This window comes from Lissotriton vulgaris, chromosome 3_1 (genome assembly GCF_964263255.1).
Source record: "Lissotriton vulgaris chromosome 3_1, aLisVul1.2, whole genome shotgun sequence".
In the NCBI taxonomy this organism is placed as follows: Eukaryota; Metazoa; Chordata; class Amphibia; order Caudata; family Salamandridae; genus Lissotriton; species Lissotriton vulgaris.
The window spans coordinates 560,815,993-560,836,587 of NC_141689.1; the positions used below are offsets into that span (position 1 = coordinate 560,815,993).

The following is a 20,595-nucleotide window of genomic DNA, read 5'->3' on the forward strand; positions in this document are numbered from 1 at the left end:
TCTTGAATACACGCAGGTGCACTTGGAACCAACATGGGACCTACAATACACGGGCAGTAACTTATTTGTTACGGCGAAGAACTTGCTGTAAAACCCAATTTTTTAAGGCTTTTTGCAATTTTCCACAACTTACACAGGCACGCACTACGTCACACATACACAAAAATACACATGCTCAAACACAAAAGGTGCATATTAAACAAGCAGGCAGGCGGATACAGACAAACATCAAACACACATAATGCACATACATTACAACGCAGGCATTCATTATAACAAGTACGAAGCACACACATGCAGGGAGCTGCGTCTGAATTTGGCCCCTTAATGAAAACTCGTGCTTTCCGAAAAATGAGGAAGCTGGTCTGGGCCGGAAATTGAGCAGCTGGGACCGAGAGCGGAGGATCGATGCTGCTCTTTTTTAAGAAAGGCAGCGCTATGAATGGGGGCTATGACCCAGTATGGGCGCGTGCAGATATAGCGTGGAGCTTGCCCCGATGGACTAACATCTACCCCCTGGTAGCAGCTGCAGCACTTAAATGAGTATACGCTGGAATCGATGCCAATCCATCTGTCCCTTCCATAGCACTCACTGCGGTCTTCGTACTTGCCGCAGAACAATGACGTCACTTCCGGCGCTCCCGGATGTGCGTAGCTTTGGCAAGAGGAATCCTCCGGCTTCAGGTTTATGTAAAGGTGAGGACCTGCGGTTCGAGTCCCAGCCAGCCGGCAGACTGATGGTTTACAGTAGGTGATTTTGGCATTGTGTTCGAGGCAGCCGTGCTTTTTAAAAATGTATTTTAGTATTGTGATGGAGTGAATTCGGCAGTCACCATGACGACAACGCTTGTTTTCCTTTGCAAGACCTATTCCTCGGGCCATGAGCAGGTCTGTCCGCAGTTGTTTAATGAGTCTAACAATCGGATTCCACTAAACTATGTGTTTATGGAAATACTCTATGAAGGAAGTGCAGCCTGGGGGTACAGAAAGTATCATTTGCAATCAGAGCAGCGCCTCCCGGCATTCCTCATTCATAAACAGTTTGGAGGTTTGTAGGGCTTTTGGATTTTAGGGCGTACATGGTCATTTTAGGGTTGAGGGTGGGTTTGTGTTTTGGGGGGCTGTAGTAATGTCATATTCCTTTATGGAATATGGTGTAGGAACACTGTACATGTAATTATAGAATGCACATGTAGAACCTTGTATATGTATATGTTATGATTCAATTGGTACTGCAGTCAGCTCCACTTGAGCTGCATGTTTCCTTCGTTCTTGCTTCTTTCCTTTAATTAAATTGGAATTACAATTCATCTCGTCTACTCTCATCTCTACATGATACTACAGGGGCCAGGTGTAATTTAAGGGTTTAGAGCATTTTGGGTTTGGGGTGCGAGGGTTAATTTTAGGGTTTAGGGTGTGTTTGGGTTTTAGGGTACAAGGGTTAATATTAGGGTTTAGGGTGTGTTTGTGTTTGGTGTGCAAGGGTTAATTTGGGGAGTTCAGGGTGTGTTTGGGTTTTGGGGTGCAAGGGTTAGTTTGGGGGTTCAGGGTGTGTTTGGGTTTTGGGGTGCCAGGGTTAGTTTTAGGGTTTAGGGTGTGTTTGGGTTTTGTGGTGCCAGGGTTAATTTTAGTTTTTAGGGTGTGTTTGGGTTTAGGGTGCAAGGGTTAATATGGGGGTTCAGGGTGTGTTTGGGTTTTCGGGTGCAAGGGTTAATTTGGGGGTTCAGGGTGTTTTTGGGTTTTGGGGTGCCAGGGTTAATTTGGGGGTTCAGGGTGTTTTTGGGTTTTGGGGTGCCAGGGTTAATTTTAGGGTTTAGAGTGTGTTTGGGTTTTGGGGTGCCAGGGTTAATTTTAGGGTTTAGGGTGTGTTTGGGTTTTGGGGTGCAAGGGTTAATTTGGGGGTTCAGGGTGTGTTTGGGTTTTGGGGTGCCAGGGTTAATTTTAGGGTTTAGGGTGAGTTTGGGTTTTGGGGTGCAAGAGTTAATATTGGGGTTCAGGATGTGTTTGGGTTTTGGGTTGCAAGGGTTAATTTTGGGGTTCAGGGTGTGTTTGGGTTTTGGGGTGCCAGGGTTAATTTTAGGGTGTGTTTGGGGTGCAAGGGTTAATTTGGGGGTTCAGGGTGTGTTTGGGGTGCAAGGGTTAATTTGGGGGTTCAGATGTGTTTGGGGTGCAAGGGTTAATTTGGGGGTTCAGGGTGTGTTTGGGTTTTGGGGTGCCAGGGTTAAGTTTAGGGTGTGTTTGGGGTGCAAGGGTTCATTTGGGGGTTCAGGGTGTGTTTGGGTTTTGGGGTGCAAGGGTTAATTTGGGGGTTCAGGGTGTGTTTGGATTTTGGGGCGCCTGGGTTAATTTGAGGGTTTAGAGTGTGTTTGGGGTGCAAGGGTTAATTTGGGGGTTCACGGTGTGTTTGGGTTTTGGGGTGCCAGGGTTAATTTTAGGGTTTAGGGTGAGTTTGGGCTTTGGGGTGCAAGGGTTAATATTGGGGTTCAGGGTGTGTTTGGGTTTTGGGGTGCAAGGGTTAATTTGGGAGTTCAAGGTGTGTTTGGGTTTTGGGGTGCCAGGGTTAATTTTAGGGTTTAGGGTGTGTTTGGGTTTTGGGGTCCAAGGGTTAATATTGGGGTTCAGGGTGTGTTTGGGTTTTGGGGTGCAAGGGTTAATTTGGGGGTTCAGGGTGTGTTTGGGTTTTGGGGCTCCTAGCTGCAGGAGGTCAGACGTTTATCTGCAATACAGGGCCCTTCAGCGGCTCAAAGCCTCACATCTTCGCAGGGGCCTTACTTACTCCCAGTTCATCCCCCTCTTAGAAGAGGCTAAAACAGAACTACAATGGTGGATCTCACACATGGAGGCGTGGAACGGCCGGGCGATATTCGGGTCGCAACCAGACCTAGTGATCAAGTCCGACGCAAGCGGTTCAGGTCTTCTGCGGGAATATTTCTACCAGAGGAAAATGGTCCTCCGCAGAGCAAGACCTTCATATCAACTGCTTAGAGCTGATGGCCGACTCCTTTGCAGTAAAATACTGGACCAAATACACGGTTCAATGTTGTGTCCTTCTCAAAATGGACAACATAGCAGCAATACGTTACATCTACCATTTAGGGGGGACAAGATCCAGGGCATTATCAAATCTCGCACAGGACCTCTGGATGTACTACCTATCCAATCAGATTTCCCTTTCGGCAGAGATCTAGCACTGGACCTCTGGATGTACTACCTATCCAATCAGATTTCCCTTTCGGCAGAGCACCTTCCCGGGACATCCAATCAGGTTTCGGATTGGTGCTCCCAACATTTGAAGGACACCAGTCTATGGCGTATACATCCAGGAGTATTTCACAAACTCCAATCCCTCTGGGGCCCCTTCTTGATATACCTCCTTGCCTCTCAGTTGGACACCCAATTGCAGAGGTATTACAGCTGGCGCCCGAATCCGGAGGCCTTAGCGACGGATGCGTTCTTGCACGACTGGAGTATGGAGCGGGGCTACAGGAGAGGTGTGGCGCCGCGGCCAGGGCGACTGCCGTTGGAATCTGGGGATCACTGTTCGATCCCCAGCGCCGCTGGCAGATTAGCCCAACACCATGTGACTTTGGACAATAGCTTACTTAATCTTCCCGACGGCCCCCAGCGCCTAGAGACCCTTACGAGTGATTGTTCGCGCTTTACAAATGTGGATTATTATTATTACGCCTTTCCACCCCTTGCGATGATTATGAGGGTGTCATCCAAGATGAGAAGACAACTAGCGGATCTGGTAATTATCACCCCGATATGGAGGTCACAAGCTTGGTTTCCAGTTCTGATGGTACTTTCTTGGGATTTTTCAATCCGTCTACCCCAGTTTTGGGATCTCCTCACAGATCCACATGAGAATCCCCATCACCTCCTACTCTCGGGAGGCCTTCAACTGATGGCCTGGCGGATTACAGGCAACGTTGGAAGGTACCAGGCCTTTCGGAGGATGCTGCCTCATTACTCGCAAAATCCTGAAGCAGATGACACTAATAAGAGGTACCGCTCCGCTTGGTCTAGATGGGGGATTTGGTGTTAACAAATTATGAGGGAAATCTTCCTTCCTGAAAATCTCACGTAAATTGGCAATAGTACTTCTGAGGTGCCGGGTTTTTAGGAACCCGGTGGTGCCAGGGGAAAACACCCGAAGACCTCTTGAGTTCTTCCTGTTCCGGACCACAGAAACACAGAGTCTTCTAGGTGAAGTCAAAGATCGAGTTTTATTGGCTGCAACCAAGTAACAAGCGTCCTAGAAGTACAACAGCACGGGTTGTAGATTCTCAGGAGACTGTTCGTTTTTACAGAACCAGCCTTCTCCTTTTTTACAAAAATAACAGCTACAGGCAAGAATTCTTTAGTTTACAATACGGTCATATACATATTTCCAAAACACTAAAAAAGCAAAGTCATGATGGCAAACCCACATTTTCGATGCCCAGTTTGTGATAGATGACCCAGCTCGGCCCAGAATTACCATCAAATATCGATGAAACCCCAATAAAATCGGGCACCTCCTCATCGTAAAAACCGGCCATAAACAAGAAACATGGACAGGTGTATGTGTGTGGATAACATGGTTTGTATGTAGTGAATGGTTTATGGCATGTTGTGCCTTGATGCTATCTTATTCGGCCACTGGGCGAGGAACTGCCCGAACAGGTTTGGCTGGAGGCAGTGGAGTCAGCTCGGCCAGGTCATGGGGAAGTCAGCTAAAGTGGACGTGTCCTTTCAGATCAAACTCAGCCTTAATCAATTGACTATATGAGGGCAAGCCACAAGATGGATGCCGTTCACAAAATGGAACCCGAGGGTTCGAGACAGAAACCATGATTTAAGGGTGATAGCATCACTTAATCACGACGCAAATGCATAGGGATAATGTCCTAATCATTACCGGTCTGCCGACACCAAATTCGTCAGGGTACGATGATATTTTGTGACACGAGTGTTGGGCCTCGGTACCATATTATAGCAGGGCCCAGAATTTTCAGAACCACAGACCCTCCTTTTGCCCTTATATAGGCAATAACTCATGCTAATCCGAGTCCAAATCTGTATTCATGAAGTCATGGAGATGCTGCTGTAGCATCATCCTGTTGCTCAATTCGTCTCTTGACACAGGCTTCCTTACACATGATGTAGCACAGAGGCCACATATTGCAGGAGCGCACTGTACACATAGGCAGAACAGGAACAGAATGGCTAAGATCATTCCAATGAATATTTTCCATCCCCAGGTAGATATCAGTTCCCAGAACCACCCTAGCAAGGACCAGTCTCCTTTATCCACGTGAATGGAATCAGAGATCTTGTGCAGTTTGGAGATGGCCTGGTACACGGTCAAAGCATTATCAGGGATGAAAATGCAGCAACTGGATTGGATCACTCTACATACCCCACCACGGTCTGCAAGTATGACATCTAGGGCAACCCTATTTTGAAGGGTCATAAGTCGGTCCGATTGGAGCTCAGCAGTCAAGTTACTAAGGGCACCGGCCGTTTCAGTCACGGCGGATTCAACTACCCTCGTCAATTGGCGAATGTTCCTGCTGTTCACCATAGGCCCCCAAAACGGCAGAAAACCCTTCGCGAAGTCTCCAAACTCCTGCTCCGCAGTGTCGTCTTTACTCACGACACCCCTAACTGTCCTTGTCCGGTGGTAATCTGCCTCGGCCGTGTAGGTGGGTGGCAGCAGAAACGAGATAAAACACGTGCCCGAGAAGTCAGGGGGCAACCACGTATACGCTCTGTCGTGGCAGACGAAGTAGGTACCCTTAGCCGCTAAGAATGAAGGGGAGGTCTGAGACGAGAAAACGTAAGTTTCAGTGCAGACACTCTTCCCCAACTGAGCTCTAGGGTTTTTGCCATTTCCCTGCAGACACAGGTGACCTTGATGGGGCACTATCCAGATGGGGGAGGATTTCTTTGATTTCTGACTCTCAGCTAAGGAAATCCCACACTGAGTTACATTCCATCGACTATAAGGCGTCAACTCATCTCTGGGAATCGTTCTGTATGTGTCGACATCCCTACTCATATTTCTAATTCCCGCCACTAGTGCCTTGTTGCTTGAGTTTTACCCCGGAACATATTGTTCGAGGGCAAACAGGAACATTGCTCGAAATGCCCACAGAGAACCAATGTAGCCAAAGGGCAGGACAAAATACGGAATACCCTTATCTGTGGTGTGTGGCATAAGTCCACATACCCAACAGTTGGTGGTGTTCACTACAGATTGGTGCTGGTGTAGGAGTTGGACGAATGAATTATTTACAAATTCTAATCTTCTGGCAGACTCGTGTTCAGGTAGAGGGTGGAAAGAATGCGGGGAAATAGTAGGGGGAGGTGAGGGCTGAGTGTTGTGTATGAATGGAACTCGAAAAATGAACAGAGCATAGCCCACCTAAAACATCACTATGCTACACAACATTAAAATGCATATTACTAAAAATTGATTTCTTGCCATTACAGTGCATATTTTCCTTTCAAAGTTCGTAGATCTATCATCTTATCCTGTGGTAGAGGTAGGCGCCTGATTTCCCTCCTTTACTCTGCCATGCGCAGAGACTCGACTCCCCCGTTGGCGCCAGCTTGGGTGGCTTGGGAAGCAGACCTGGGGATCGAATTGGATCCGGCCCAGAGGAAGCGGATTGGACTATTGACTCGTAAAGTATCCTGCAATGCGCGTTTCAAACTTATTCATTTTAACTTTGTTCATCGCACTTATATGACACCTGTCTCCCTCCACCGTATTTCCTCAGATAGAAGCCATAATTGCCCTAGATGTGGTACAGAGAGGGCGGGATTCCTTCACCTGGCTTGGGAATGCCCCTTGGTTCATGATTTTTGGCATAGAGTGGTGGTTCACATTACCCGGATCACACATCTTAGGTTGCAACTAGACCCGCTTCACTGTTTACTGGCGCCCAAACCCAGGAGGAAGGGTCTGTCTTACAAATTGCTGCAACTTCTATTGGTTCTGGCGAGGAGACGGGTGGCCATTACCTGGATGGGCCGGAGGGCACCTGAAATCCCTCATTGGTTACGAGACGCCAAGGAATGGGCCTTGGCAGAGGAGACACATATGCAGCGCACTCGCAGGGACGGGAAGCTCCAGGATGACTTACTCGCCTGGAGAGTCATGTGTATCGAGGGGATGTAGGGGGATGATTCGGACGCCGCCAGCGCTGAGTTGTTTTCCTCCGCTTCCTCGGAGTCTAGTGATGAGGGAGGGGGGTCTGGGGCGGGGTGTCGGGAGGTAGTGTAGTAGTCCCCTGTGCCATGCCGATATTCCTTGTTGGATACGTTTGTCTTTAGCTGTAATTCCCATTTGACCACACTGTACTGTGATGACCGCGTTCTAATTGGCCCTTGCATTCATCTCCTTCTGTGATCGGATCAGCGCTAGAAATGCCACTCATGGGGTTCTTCGTTACTGTTATACCGTTGTATAGTTTGGAACTGCAACATAAGAAAATTGGCGTAGACATTGATACTGTTTATTTGATATTTAAAGCACAAGTGCAAATCCCTCTACTCGCTTATAGGTTCGCTCTGACGCCGCCCTGCCTCCGGGATGTGGGCCGTACTTGGCTGTGTACTCACTTTGGACCTGGCCTACCTGTTCCTTACATGTCAACTGGTTTGATGACTGTATAATTTGTGCCTTTTTTGCTATCTTCGCCGCAATAAACATATTTAAAAAAAAAAAAAGTTCATAGATCTAGCAGGTCTCTCTACCCTTGAAAACTCCATCCTCTAGTTGCTGCCCGCAGTGGGAGATTGATTCTGCTAAGGAGTGCTTCTGTTCGGTCCAGGGTAATTCCCTTGGACCAACCAGAACCGTCGACCTAAACGTCTCCAGCTGCACTCCCTAGGCTGGCAACCGCGACCCTAGCAGCAGAACCGGATGGCGGTTCGAAAATCAAAAAATGAGCAAGTTCCCTGGGCGAGAGAGCTGTATAATCAAAAATAGTTCTTGGGGAAAAGAAAATCTCATTAGTTTACTTTTATTAGTTCGTTTTTCTTGGCCTCAGATTATATCGTTGTTTCCCAGGTACGGTGTTGTCTTCAAACAATATTTCAGGTTCTGTAGTGTCCAACTGCATTGACGGTGGCACAAATCCTTGCAGAATACGATCACTCCTTTTCTGTATCAGTTCCTTTCAATCGTGCATCACTGAAGGGTCCAAAGCGTGGCACGGACTCTGTTTCAGAGTCAGCAATTCCCTCCTGGACCCGCCGGTCATATGGAAGGGGCAGAGGGATCCGTTTACAATGGATCCCTTGGATCCAGTTCTTCTTCCCATCCACCCGAACGGCTGATCTTGTGGAAAGAAGGACGAGGTATGGGCCAGTCCACCTGGGCTGTTCGTTCTTCGTGCGCTGAAAATTCTGCACCAGTACCCAGGTGCCAGGTTCAATGGTGTGGCCTGGATCATCAGACGCTGGCGGAGAGGAACTGTGAACCTGTTGGTGTAAAACACGCAATTTAGTTGTCAATTCGTGCAAATAGTCAAGCAGTACAGGGTGTTCTATCTCGCTGAGTTTCTTGGGCCTTGGTACTCCCCATATATTAGCTGGGCGACCGAACACGATTTCGTGCGGGCTAAGTCCCAGTCTAGAATGGACAGTCATTCTGGTGGATAGGAGTGCCAAAGGCAGGGCGTCAGGCCATTTAAGACCTGTGCTGGCTTGGATCTTGGCTAGTTTTAATTTTAATGTGCCGTTATAGCATTCTACTAATCCAGCTGATTGGGGGTGATTTGCAGCGTGGAACTTCTGGTGTATGCCTAGACACTCCCTCACTCTCTTCATCACTCGTCCCACGAATTCACTTCCATTATCACTCCAGACAATTCTAGGCATACCGAATCTAGGGAAGAATTCTTTGACAAGGGCTTTGGCTGTGGACAAGGCAGTATTATCCTTAAGGGGATATGCTTCCACCCACCTGGAGAAGGCGCAAACAACAACAAGCACGTACTTCTGATTGTTACACCTTTCCATGTGGATGAAATCGAGCTGCAAAACCTCGAACGGATACGTTGGAGGCGCAAAATGACCAGCTGGAGTTGGAGTTCCCCTACCGGGATTGTACTTCAAACACACCATACAGTTCTTGACCAAGTTCTCTGCACATTTTGGGATGCCACTATTCTGCCATACTGGGGCCAACAACTTACAGATTCCTTTCGCACTGATGTGAGCCATCCCATGAGCCATTATCACCACTGCAAGTACATACGCGCCGGGTAACAGCCATCTTTGATGCTCTGACAATTCGACCCAACAACCATTCGCATCTAATCTACCCTTACTTTCTCTCCATTCATTCACCTCTTTCTCAGTGGCCTCGGACTGTATAGACTTCACACTTTCAATAGTGTCTTCACTCATACCCACAACAGCGATCCATCTCGTAGGACCTACAACATACATCCGACTCATTGTGTTCCTTGCAGTCTCTTTCGCAACTTCATCTGCAAATGCATTCCCACGACCAACATCATCTTGAATCTTTCTGTGTGCACTGCATTTCACAATCGCAACTTGTAGTGGCAAGGTCAGTGACTCGAGAAGCTTGTTAACTAGCTGACCATGTTGTATTTTCGCCCCATGCGACGTCAGAAACCCACGTTCACGCCACAATCGTCCAAAACTGTGAGCCACGCCAAAGGCGTACTGGCTGTCTGTATACACATTCACTCGTTTTCCTTTTGCCAACACACACGCTCTTGTAAGTGCAATTAACTCTGCTGCTTGCGCAGAATTGTGTGGGATCCGTGCAGTCTCTACAATCGTGTGCAATGTTGTCACAGCATATGCTGCAGTCGTATCACCATTTGGCAACTTGAAGCATTAACCATCAACCCATAAAGCATCGTTACATTCAGGAAGGGGAGTGTCCTGTAAGTCTACTCTCCCTTTTGTCTCTTCTTCTGTCCTAAAACAGCAATCATGTTTTTCGACCTCATCTGTCTCTGTTGTAATGGGCAATAACGTGGCTGGGTTGAGTGTATCGCACCTCTTTATGTGTATGTGACTCGCTAGCAGTGTCAGCTCATAACTTGACAGTCGAGCATTAGTTAAGTGCTGTGTCCTCGTTCTGTTTAGCAAAATGTCTACTGCATGTGGGACCCTACCGATCAGTGTATTATTCATTACTAATCCAGCAGACTGTCGAATACAGACAGCTGCTGCAGCAGTGGCCCTCAAGCAACTTGGTAATGCCTTAGCTACAGGGTCTAGAGTCGCGGAAAAGTACGCGCATGGACGCTGTTTGTCCCCAAAGGATTGTGTCAGGACTGATAATGCACAACCTTCCTTCTCATGGACGTATAATGTGAAAGGCTTACTGTAGTCGGGGTTGCCCAACACAGGAGCCGAACAATCTTCAGACCAAGGCACAGGATTGGGTGTATCTTTACAGATTAGTGCCAGCAAAGGTTTGGCCAACAATGAGAAGTTCGGTATCCATTGTCTGCAATATGATGTAATGCCCAAGAAAGCACGCACTTCTCTCTGTGTCCTTGGGACACTCAATCTTGCAATTGCCTGTATTCTCTCTGGGGTCAGTCTCCTTCCCTCCTTCGATAAGATGTGACCTAAGTAGGTCACTTCTTGTCGACAAAATTGCAATTTCGAAAGAGAGACTTTGTGCTTCATGTCACATAAATGACGCAACAACGACAATGTGGCTTCCTTGCAAATCTTTTCAGTATCTGCAGCGACCAGCAAATCGTCTACATACTGAATGAGAGTCGCACCATCAGGTAGAACAATCGTGTCAAGTTGTGATTTCAGAGCCTGACTGAATATAGATTGGCTTTCACAGTAGCTCTGAGGAGCGCGTTTGAAGCGGAAGCTTCGTCCTCCTAAATTGAAACCAAAAATATCTCTGCTCTCCTCAGTAATCGGGATGCTGAAGAAAGCATTCTTCAAGTCAATCACCGAGAACCAAGTGGCTGAAGCTGGGACCATAGTCAACAGGGCAGTAATATCGGGAACAACTGGAAACTGTGCACAACAATCTTGTTCACTTCTCTAAGATCAATCACAAATCTGTACACAGGTGGCTGTGACGGATCAGTACGCTTTAAAACAGGCAAAATAGGGCTGTTACAAATGTTGCCTGTTGTCTCTTCGATGACATCTTTCTCAATCAGATCGTAAGTGATTGCTAACAAAGCCTTTTCACATTCGCTAGAGAGCTTGTATTGGGGAATACGTGGCAACCTAACATTGGCTCGCAATGTTATGACATATGGCACTATCTCCAAAAGGCCTACATTGTTAGAACCAGTAGCCCAAAGTATATCCGGAAGAGATGACAATTCAGTTGGAATATTCTCCTTTGACAAATACATTGGGGAAATCACTTTCTTACCTAGGGTAAGTTGTATTCCCGAAGGAGAACAGTACAAAGTCACATATAATCTCTTTAATAAATCCAAACCTAACAAATTTTCGCCGCAACCTGTTGTAAGAATGAGGGGTGCTTCTAATTCATATGGGCCAAGAGAAAGGGGCATAGGACTAGAAATCGGGTTTCTAACCGGGGCACCAGAAAAACCTACTGAAACATTCATTTCGCCAGACAAAGGTGCGCCAGGAAGTTTTGAGTGCATAATAGAACTTTTTGTAGCACCAGTATCCAGCAGAAAAGGTTCTGACACTCCTGATGTAATCACCTCAACATAAGTTCCATTCTGATCTACTGGAACTGCAGGGGTGTGGAATTTTCCAAATAATCTAGTTGTCCAAGGGACAAAATACCACTGAGATCTACATGTCCTGCAAAATCCACTTGTCCCACCTACTCCCGTCCCACATCAAACATAAGGGCCCCGGCTGACAGAGAAACATTAATATATTTTTCCTTTATTCAGTAAACCATGAAATGCTGTGCAATAATAATGCTAAAGGAAAACTTGACAAGCGTGATTATCCCTTTTATCCAAACATATAGAAATTGAATAGAAATACAACAATAAACGATTATGCATGGCAGGATGCTCTAAAACCCATATTAGCAATACTTCAACAGTTATGATAGATGTGGCCTTTTATGTCCGCACACATGCTTTGTGCCTCCTGTTGTAAGCCAGAGATCAATAGCTCTGCTGGGGTCATAATCCTCAAAGTTGGGTCCTTCTACCTTAAGAAGCATTAGGTCTTGGAGAACATCTTGATTTAACCGTGTTCTTAGTGGGTTCTTAATGATATTCATGGCAGAAAACACACGTTCAGCTTCTGCTGTAGATACACTGAATGTGAACATCATCTCCACAAGCTTTAATATATTAGTCAACGAGTAAGGTTTTGTTGCTAGCAGGGTGGAATATGCAGGCAATACAGGAATACCTTTGGTCTGAAAGCTTTTCATATGGGTTTTAAGTCCACAAAACTCCTCTACAATTGCCAACCTCTCGTCTGTTGTGAAAAGTACCTCAAAATGTTGCACAATTGCCTCAATATCAGAGAGCCCATATGTATAAAGCTCCTCTCTACTTTCTGGCCACAGTGTATAATCGAATGCCTGAAAACCTTGAACCGGCATGCAATTAAAATTTTCAAACCTCTTATCAATGTACTTAACCATACTGTCAATGAGCTCACTGTCACTTTGGATTGTTGCTGCTGGTGGGCAGTGTCCTGATAACTTTATTTCCCAGCCATCAGTAGAAATGTGTCCAAACTTCTTTTCTTCCGGGTGGTACAGTTTTTTAAACTGCTGCATATATTCACCAAGCTCACTCTTTAGGCCTACTAGGGTCAACGCACACCTCTCTACAGCAGGTGGAACATGCAATAAAAGCAGTTCATTAGACTGAAAGAATTCTGAAAGCTGAGACACTGGCTTCAGAACATCTCTCAGACTGTAAAGGTTTTTTATAAATGTAAAACTAGTAACAACTGAGAGGTACTTTTTTGCCTTAGCAGCAGAATCATCACTACCAGCTGCGACCTGTCCCAAGTGTAGAACCACTGTCTGCAGGTTTTGTTGCATGGCTGCCAAAGCCCTGGTTTTGCTGGATACCCATCTAACCTGTTTAATATCAGTGAAATGAGCAAAGTTTTCATCAATTATTCTTGAAATTTCTTTGGCATCTCTTCGTCTCTTAGGACTATACCAATAGAATTTGAAAATCCATTTTAAAGTTTGCTCAAACTGACAAATAGAGGGATGGGATTTTACAGCATCTAGAATCCCAAGCTGAAGCTTGTGAGCTACACAGTGGAACGGCAGAAGAAAAGGAATGTCTTTCTTTAGGAGTGCTGCAACCCCTCCCTTAGATCCCATCATAACTGCAGCACCATCGAAATTGACAGCGATTAGTGATGGACCCGGATGTTCTGTAGACCTCATATCTACTAAATCCAAAGATAACCTTTTGATTCCTTTAACTATACCGTCCAGAACTCCTAGAGCATGTGCATGTTCAAGTGGAACAAGATCTGCAAATAGAGTGTAGGGTTTTCCACCATGGACTACTCTGACCAGCACAGTTTCCTGTTCAGTGATGCCACTATCTGTGCTTCCGTCAGCAATAATGCAGATGAAGCGAGAATTTGAAACAATTTTTTTGATGTCCTGTCGAAGTATATCCGCCTCACATCTAATGAACTCTGAGGCTTTTTCGCGGTTTGCATAATTTTCTCCTATATCCACACCTGCTTTCTTCATAGCCCTACATAGGGTGTCCATGTCTGAGAGTGGCTTACCTTGTTTTGCAATTAGGTAAGCATTGTTAAACAAGATGGTCAGTTTCTTTCTTTCTGTTTCCTTTAGTTTTTGCAGTGCTTGCATGATGAGGGGCTGCTCTGTATGGACACTGACATTTGAGGTACTCGCTGTAGCAGTCTCACATTGCAAAGTGGTTTCTTTCATTTCCTGGCGGTGCCATGAAACACATGTCATATGTGCCTTACTTGTTTCATGAGCTCTGATTGGTTCAATGCGCAACTGGTCACATCCACTTAAGAATGCATTCCTACCGGAACCTGAATAGCTGACTGCTATAGTAGGATATTTTTGGCAAATAGTGCAGTACATTTTTGGTCCTTCCCCCTCAGGACTTTCCTTCAGGGCTAGCCATGGCCAGGATTCCACCCAGTGTGACTGAAAAACTCGTTTTCTTTTTTCAGCGTCATACTTTTTGTTTTTAGTTATGTTAGGATTCTGTGCAGGGGTGCATGGCCCAACCTCAGTTGTTGTTTTTTGGTTTCCTTCTCCTGGGCTATCTTTATCACTGTCTTTATGTTTTTTGAATCCAAAGCTGAATAGACTTTGTTGGGACATATTTGCCTGTCAACTGGACAAAGTAATCAAGTATGATACTATACTTAATTCAGTTTTAAACTCACTGTCCAGAAATGTTGAGCTATTTATAGCTTCTGACTTTTCACAGACAGGAAATTACACTAAATCTTGAAAGATACAGGTTTCCTCCTACACTTTTCCAAACTCTTCGAGAATCAAGGGTTGCGGCTGCCTGCTGCAATGAACCTCTATGCTGCCTCTACGCTTCGTAGTGATTCTGTTTCATGCCAAGTTGTGAACTCACAGCTGGTGCTACACTGGTTGGCACTCTAGACCTAAAAGCCAAGAAAAGATGTACACTAAGAACAAGGATTTGAGCTTTGGAAAAGTACAAGCTTACATAAGGTAATTCAAAGCTACCATCCATGTTACCAATAAAAAAGTTAATGAGAAACATTAGAAATCATGTGTAACTGACTGCTCGAGAAAGATGATTGATGGATAAAAATAAAGGAAAGAATGAACAGAAAGGAAAAAAATGAAAGGTAAAAGAAAATAAGGCAAAAAGAAAGGAAAGAAAAATAAAGAATGAAGGAAGGTAAAGAAAGGAAAGGAAAAAGGGAAGATAAACAGGAAAGGCAGAAAAGAAAGATGGAAAAAAGAAGGAAGACAAAGGCAAGAAAGAAAATGGAAGGAAAGAGGGTACTTAGTATAAAGAAATATTGAATACTAAAAACCAAGTTACACACCCCACCTATGTTTCAATAAAACTACAGCAAATTAAACACCATAAAATTTAGTTTTTTTCCCTGGGCAAAGTTGATCAAATAACCACTGGTGAAAGAGAGTCGGGAGATGCCATGAGAGAGCAGCAGTCCACTTCAAACAGAATTTACAACAGCGTTGGAAGGAGATAGGAACTGATAAATCTGAAATATGCCATGGGCTCACTTCAAATGTGTCCTACAATCACATCTGGTAACTCTGGTACTCAAGGAAACTCCTTGAGTGTGGATGTGCACCTTGTGAAAGAGAAAAATGCACTGCAGCTACTCAAAGTGACTTTAATCAGAGGATTAAGTAATGATGCTGACCCACTACCCCATGCTGTATGAGGTAGTGGGTTGAAGCAAAATGGGAATGACCCAACAACAGACCAATGGGTGAATAGAGGTGGCGGAAAGCACCATTAAGTAATATTATACATATTTTAGTAAAATCAAAAGGTCTTGGCTAAAGCCAGTCCTAAAAGTGATGACTCAATCACATATCATTCTGCAACATGACACAAATAGCAGAGTTTGATATTATTAGTACATTGAGGCGGCTACTGTGTTTTATGGAAAACAACGATCACTTTTCGAAATAAATGTATTTTTCACCCATATTCAGATCTGGGTCTGAATTCATGCCATGGCGTTTTGGGTCTGAACAAACAATGAGAATGGTGCAATTTATGCGTCGTGCCTCTGTTCCAGACTGACAGGACCCTCCCTCAAGAAAATCATCGTAGTGAGTCCCGCAAATGCAATGCCACCTTTGCGCCTCCCTCTCGGGTACCTCCTTACCCATTATCCAGTAATGCCAGTGTCCTTTTACAATTTTTTAGCAAGCATGGCAGCTCAAGAATGATAAATTGTAGTGCTGACGCTGAGGCGCCGCCACAGCTTAAAAAGATGCGCACAATGTGCCAGATTAAGCTTGAAAAATAGAAGGCACTGGTCAATTGAGTATTTTCTCGCTCAAATGGGAAAAATATCACCCATTTGTAAAGGGAAATTGCCCAATCTGGCATCTCTGTCACACGTCTGGTGTGAAAGGGAGTTTGCATCTGCTCTGCCCACCAATGGAAAGGTGCGCTGAGTGGCACTACTCCAATAGCAGCGATGAGGTTGATGGGAGCCTGCGCTTCCTGCAGCCATGAAGGTCTCTCAGTACACACAGTCCGTCACAGCAGGCGCAGCAGTTCTATTCTATTCAGAGCGATCTGCTCGAAAAAATAACCCTTTTAAACACCCTAGCAATGCTTTAAAAAAATTAATTAATCACTTAGTGTATTAAGAACATTACTTACAAGAGCCGGTGAGATTTACAGAGACACTGTCCACGATTCTCAGAAGTTCCACAGAAGCAAAGGCCCTTACACCTGAAAATGGACATTACCAGAGATGAAAGGATTTAAAAAATGAAAGCATTCCAGCCCCCTCAAAAGTCCATGCAAAGGATGGGAAAGTTAAAACCTCTCCCCTTCCAGTAACTTTTGATAGCGACTTTGACACTTCACAAATAGGGTGGTGTCCCACCTCATTGAGAACACCCCTCACACAGCTGCATGATCCAGGCAGGAGAAATGGTATCCCTGTATGGCAGGCGCGCAGCGCAACGCTGATTGGGATCAAAGGGCTTCACACCGTACTAACCCCCTGCCCCCTCCCCCCCACTCCCACCCCCACCCCCGTGTGTGTCAGCCTGGGCTGAGACAGCTTCCCGGCACACACACACGCAGCTGCAACCGAGTACTTCACAGGTGACGTCTTTCAAAGACCATACATTTGTTAACTAAGCTTTTTATTGTGTTTTCACCCCTCCTTAGATCCCCTGCATCGCCACTCTCTGCCTATAGTTGGAAGATTAGGGCCCCCCCCCCTCCCTCCAATTGGGCCTCAGTCTAGTTGCGTCTCTGCTGTCTGGCTTATTGACTTTAACAAACATTAATGCACTAATGCAGATGTTCAAGTGCACTATACAAATACGGGTTTACATTTTTTAAACATTTTACCAGTATTTTATCTTGGTGCACAGTGAAGTCATGTTACCCTGCTGTATATCGGTGAAAAAACAACAGCTTGCAAAATGCAACCCCAAGTTTCACACACACTAACTTGATTTTTGCTGACGTGATTACGTCCTCGCTGAGCCTGCAGAAAACCCGTTACTGAATCCACCGACCCCCATCCCAAAGCTGGCAAATGGGTCATTAACTTACTTGTGTTTGTTGCGCTTCGTGCACAGTAGCACGCATCAAAAGAATTGCGGCCTCTGAAGAACTCTGCAAACATTATGAGGATCGCAGTGGAAAGTGTAACTGAATGACATTAAACATAATTACACAAGAGGAAATTCCAAGGAAGGTTGGACAGCTTGGACAGTTTTCTGGAATGGTGCGTAATTTATAATATCCACATAGTGTACTGTGGAGTTTAAGAAGATGCAAGGTAACTCTTAGGAGCCCCAGGGGTTATGTTTGCCTTTATTACTTAATACAGAACACGAACATGTTCTCTAAAGAGGAGGGCTTTTTGAAGCACTGCTTTGCCAAATTGGGTATGCTGTTTTGAATCACAGCACCCTTTGGTTGTAAATGAGCAGAGTGGCAGGTTTATTGCTTGAAAGTATTAAGACATACCGGCCTTCACCCGGAGTAGTCCCAAGGGCAGTGTAGTCAGCATCCAACAACATGACTACTTTTCATATACCTCTTCCTGTCTGAGGCAGAATCCCATTCTGGTTCTACCTTGTTTAGAGGAACTCTTACCGCCTATCAGATAAGAAATCACATCATGGGAAATGAAGTTATTTGTTACATATCACACAATTTAGTCAAATGGGAAAGCCACAATTTGAACGAAGGTTCCACAGTTCTAAAGGTCACGATACAACCAAGACCTCACCCAATTAATTTTGCAATATGTAGCCAGGTTTGGTGGTTCGGAATACTACTGTACCTACTGCAGAAGTCTCCAATTGACCACATTGCCTAATGTTTACACCATTGTTGTCCACTCAGTCTTATCCTACGTTGCTGAAATGGTTATTATTGAGCTGGGTAACTATCAGGATTTAATAAGCCCCAGGTGTCACTGCACCTTGCACAACTGAGGTCTGCGCCACTGCTTTCACAGTGACAAGACAGCAAAACCTGGGAGAATGTGCACTTTACAAATATGCATGTTACGTCACAGTGGCTTGTCGAATTACATCGGGGTTCTGTATAAAATTACTGTATCTTCTCATGCTATTTGTTTTTTTAATCACTATAAACGGTAGTTGATCGTTCACGTTTTTACGCACCTCGCTGCAGTAATTTGGAACTTGTAACTAAGGTAAGTCACAATCAAGAGAATGTAAGTGGCAAGAAATGTACACAAACTACTTATGTTTTCAGCAGACCTGATTTGGTTTTGTTCAATAGAAAACATACTCGAACAGTTACTTCGGCACCAGAGTGTACATTATTGACTTCAAAGTCTGGGGTGAGGCCAGGTAGCCACAGGTCCAGGCAACGGCAATATTAGTTGGCTCCAACTTTTTATTTACAGTTGCAAATCACTGCAGTCGTCGACGCAGTTTACCAGAGCGAACCCTCTGAATGTGCTCTTAAGTATTTTGCCACCGACTGTGAAGAGTCCTTCCAAGCAGCTGCTCCTCGGCCTGTTTTCTGGCTCCCCGCTCGCACAATATCCCTGCACCGATTTCATTTCACTCAACGATAGGCCGCCCGCCCGCCCGCCAGCCTCTGCAACGATAAGCGCCAGCCCAGACGGCCCCGGGCCGTGACGGATCCACCGAGCCCGCCACGGACGCCCTTCATAATTACCTTCACTTGTCGAAGAACTCTCGTTTTTTGGGGTCACTAACCACGTCTGAAGCCTCTGCAATCACCATTAAGCTGTCCTCAGAGCCTGGCTCCCGCTTTTTGTCACGGTAGTGGCGCAGCGCGCCTGCTTGCAATACGCTTTTTTGACGTCCTCTTCTGAGGCGCCATGGCGGGCCAGGTCTAGGCTTTTGAACTACCGTAATTATACCGATAGTTGCTAATAAAAAAAATCGCACCTCCGTCACAATTTTATGCAATCAAGTACAGAATAGTTTAATGGGAGCATCCAACATCACGCTTTCAAACACTAGCAAAGCTGAAGCGGGCAAAACTGCTTAATTTACCTGAAAGCGAGCCCCGCTACGGCCACGGACTTCTGCTTGCATAAGCTGAGTGACGTTTAACCCCCACAGCCAATCACTGGCTAGAGCCCAGTCATGGGCCGCTATCCAATCAGATGCCTCCAAAGACTCTCTGCAAGCTTCGGATTGGCTGTGAGCCCCAGAGGGCCCACAGCCTGTTGTTCTAACGTGATTTAATGTCTACTTGTCCGTCGGACATAATAGACAATAAATCTTCTTGCCCTTCTATAAAAACAACATGGTTCGGGCGTCGGGCGATATGATTCCCCCACCCCTGAACTGAAACAACTCCCTCTCTTTGTCCATGGCTGTCCTAGCAATTATTACCCTCATTCTCGTTTTCTGCATGGTAATCATCAGCATAGTACTGAGCTGTCCTAGAAGACGCATTATTTTGTTGGTCGAAGCTGTTCATGGAATTCTGAGGCGGAAAACAAGTAGTATTCTGGGGGAAATTTCCACGGCCCCTACCCCTCGGAGCCTGTTGAACACCTCTACCTCTTGCACCAGAAACACCATTTAAACGTCGCAATAAAGCTGGACAACTATTCTTGAAATGACCCTCTTCCTTGCAATACGCACACTGATTGGGACCATACGGTAAACGCTGTTGAGTAGACTCATTTAGTTGTGAGTTTCTCGAATACTGCTGTGGTTGCTGATAATCAGGCTGACTATTAGTGCGAGGCGGATAGGCTTGCTGGAGAAGGACTTTAGTTTTAAAATCTTTAGTCTTTTTATCTGCCTTATCTAGCTCGTCTTTGCGCCTATTTTCGTAGTGCTGGGCTGTGGCTAAAATCTAGCCCAAGCACTCTCTGAATCTTTCAATTTATTACACAGTTCAGGAAGCAGATTATGCACAAATTTGTCTTCGGTAGCCATATCCTGACCACTATGATCGAGAAAGTCTCTTCAAACCTCGTGAAAAAGTCAGACACATTCTCATCTTTCTTCTGCTTGCACGCAGACAACTTGTCCCAATTCACACGTAATTCAGGCATTAAAGTTTTCATATATGTGATAATTCTACCAGGAAGTTCAGCTACTAAAGGCTCTGGCTTAGCGCCACCAACTTGTCTAGCATCAGCAGCAGTAATATTAGCCCACGTGTCACCTAATTCTGGATCATGATCTGCATGACGAATCTTACTCCATAAGGGCTGTGGGACAACATTCCCAAACAACATGTCTACATCCGCTAAATTCATTATACATGAGCTGGCAGTCTGTGATAGCTCCTTATAACAACCTGCAGGGTTTTTGCGAGGATCAGGCAATGTCTGCTTGAGTGCTAAAACTTCAGATCTTTTCCAGGGGACATGTACCCATACACGATGGAAATGCGGCAGAATTGCTGGATT

At 45.5% G+C, this 20,595-nt stretch overlaps 1 protein-coding gene across 3 annotated transcripts in view; it reads left to right on the forward strand.

The window, feature by feature from the left end:
• Window positions 1–557: 557 nt before the first annotated feature.
• Window positions 558–20,595, forward strand: part of ATG10 (autophagy related 10) — a 643,404-nt gene continuing 623,366 nt past the window's right edge. Inside the window, exon 1 of one of the 3 annotated variants that reach the window (XM_086960849.1) lies at window positions 558–696. In XM_086960849.1, coding sequence (XP_086816975.1) covers window positions 646–696 — 51 coding nt within the window. In that variant the 5' untranslated portion in view covers window positions 558–645. Of the gene's footprint in view, window positions 752–20,595 lie in introns of all 3 variants that reach the window. The other 2 variants (XM_086960850.1, XM_086960852.1) reach the window with 2 other exon arrangements.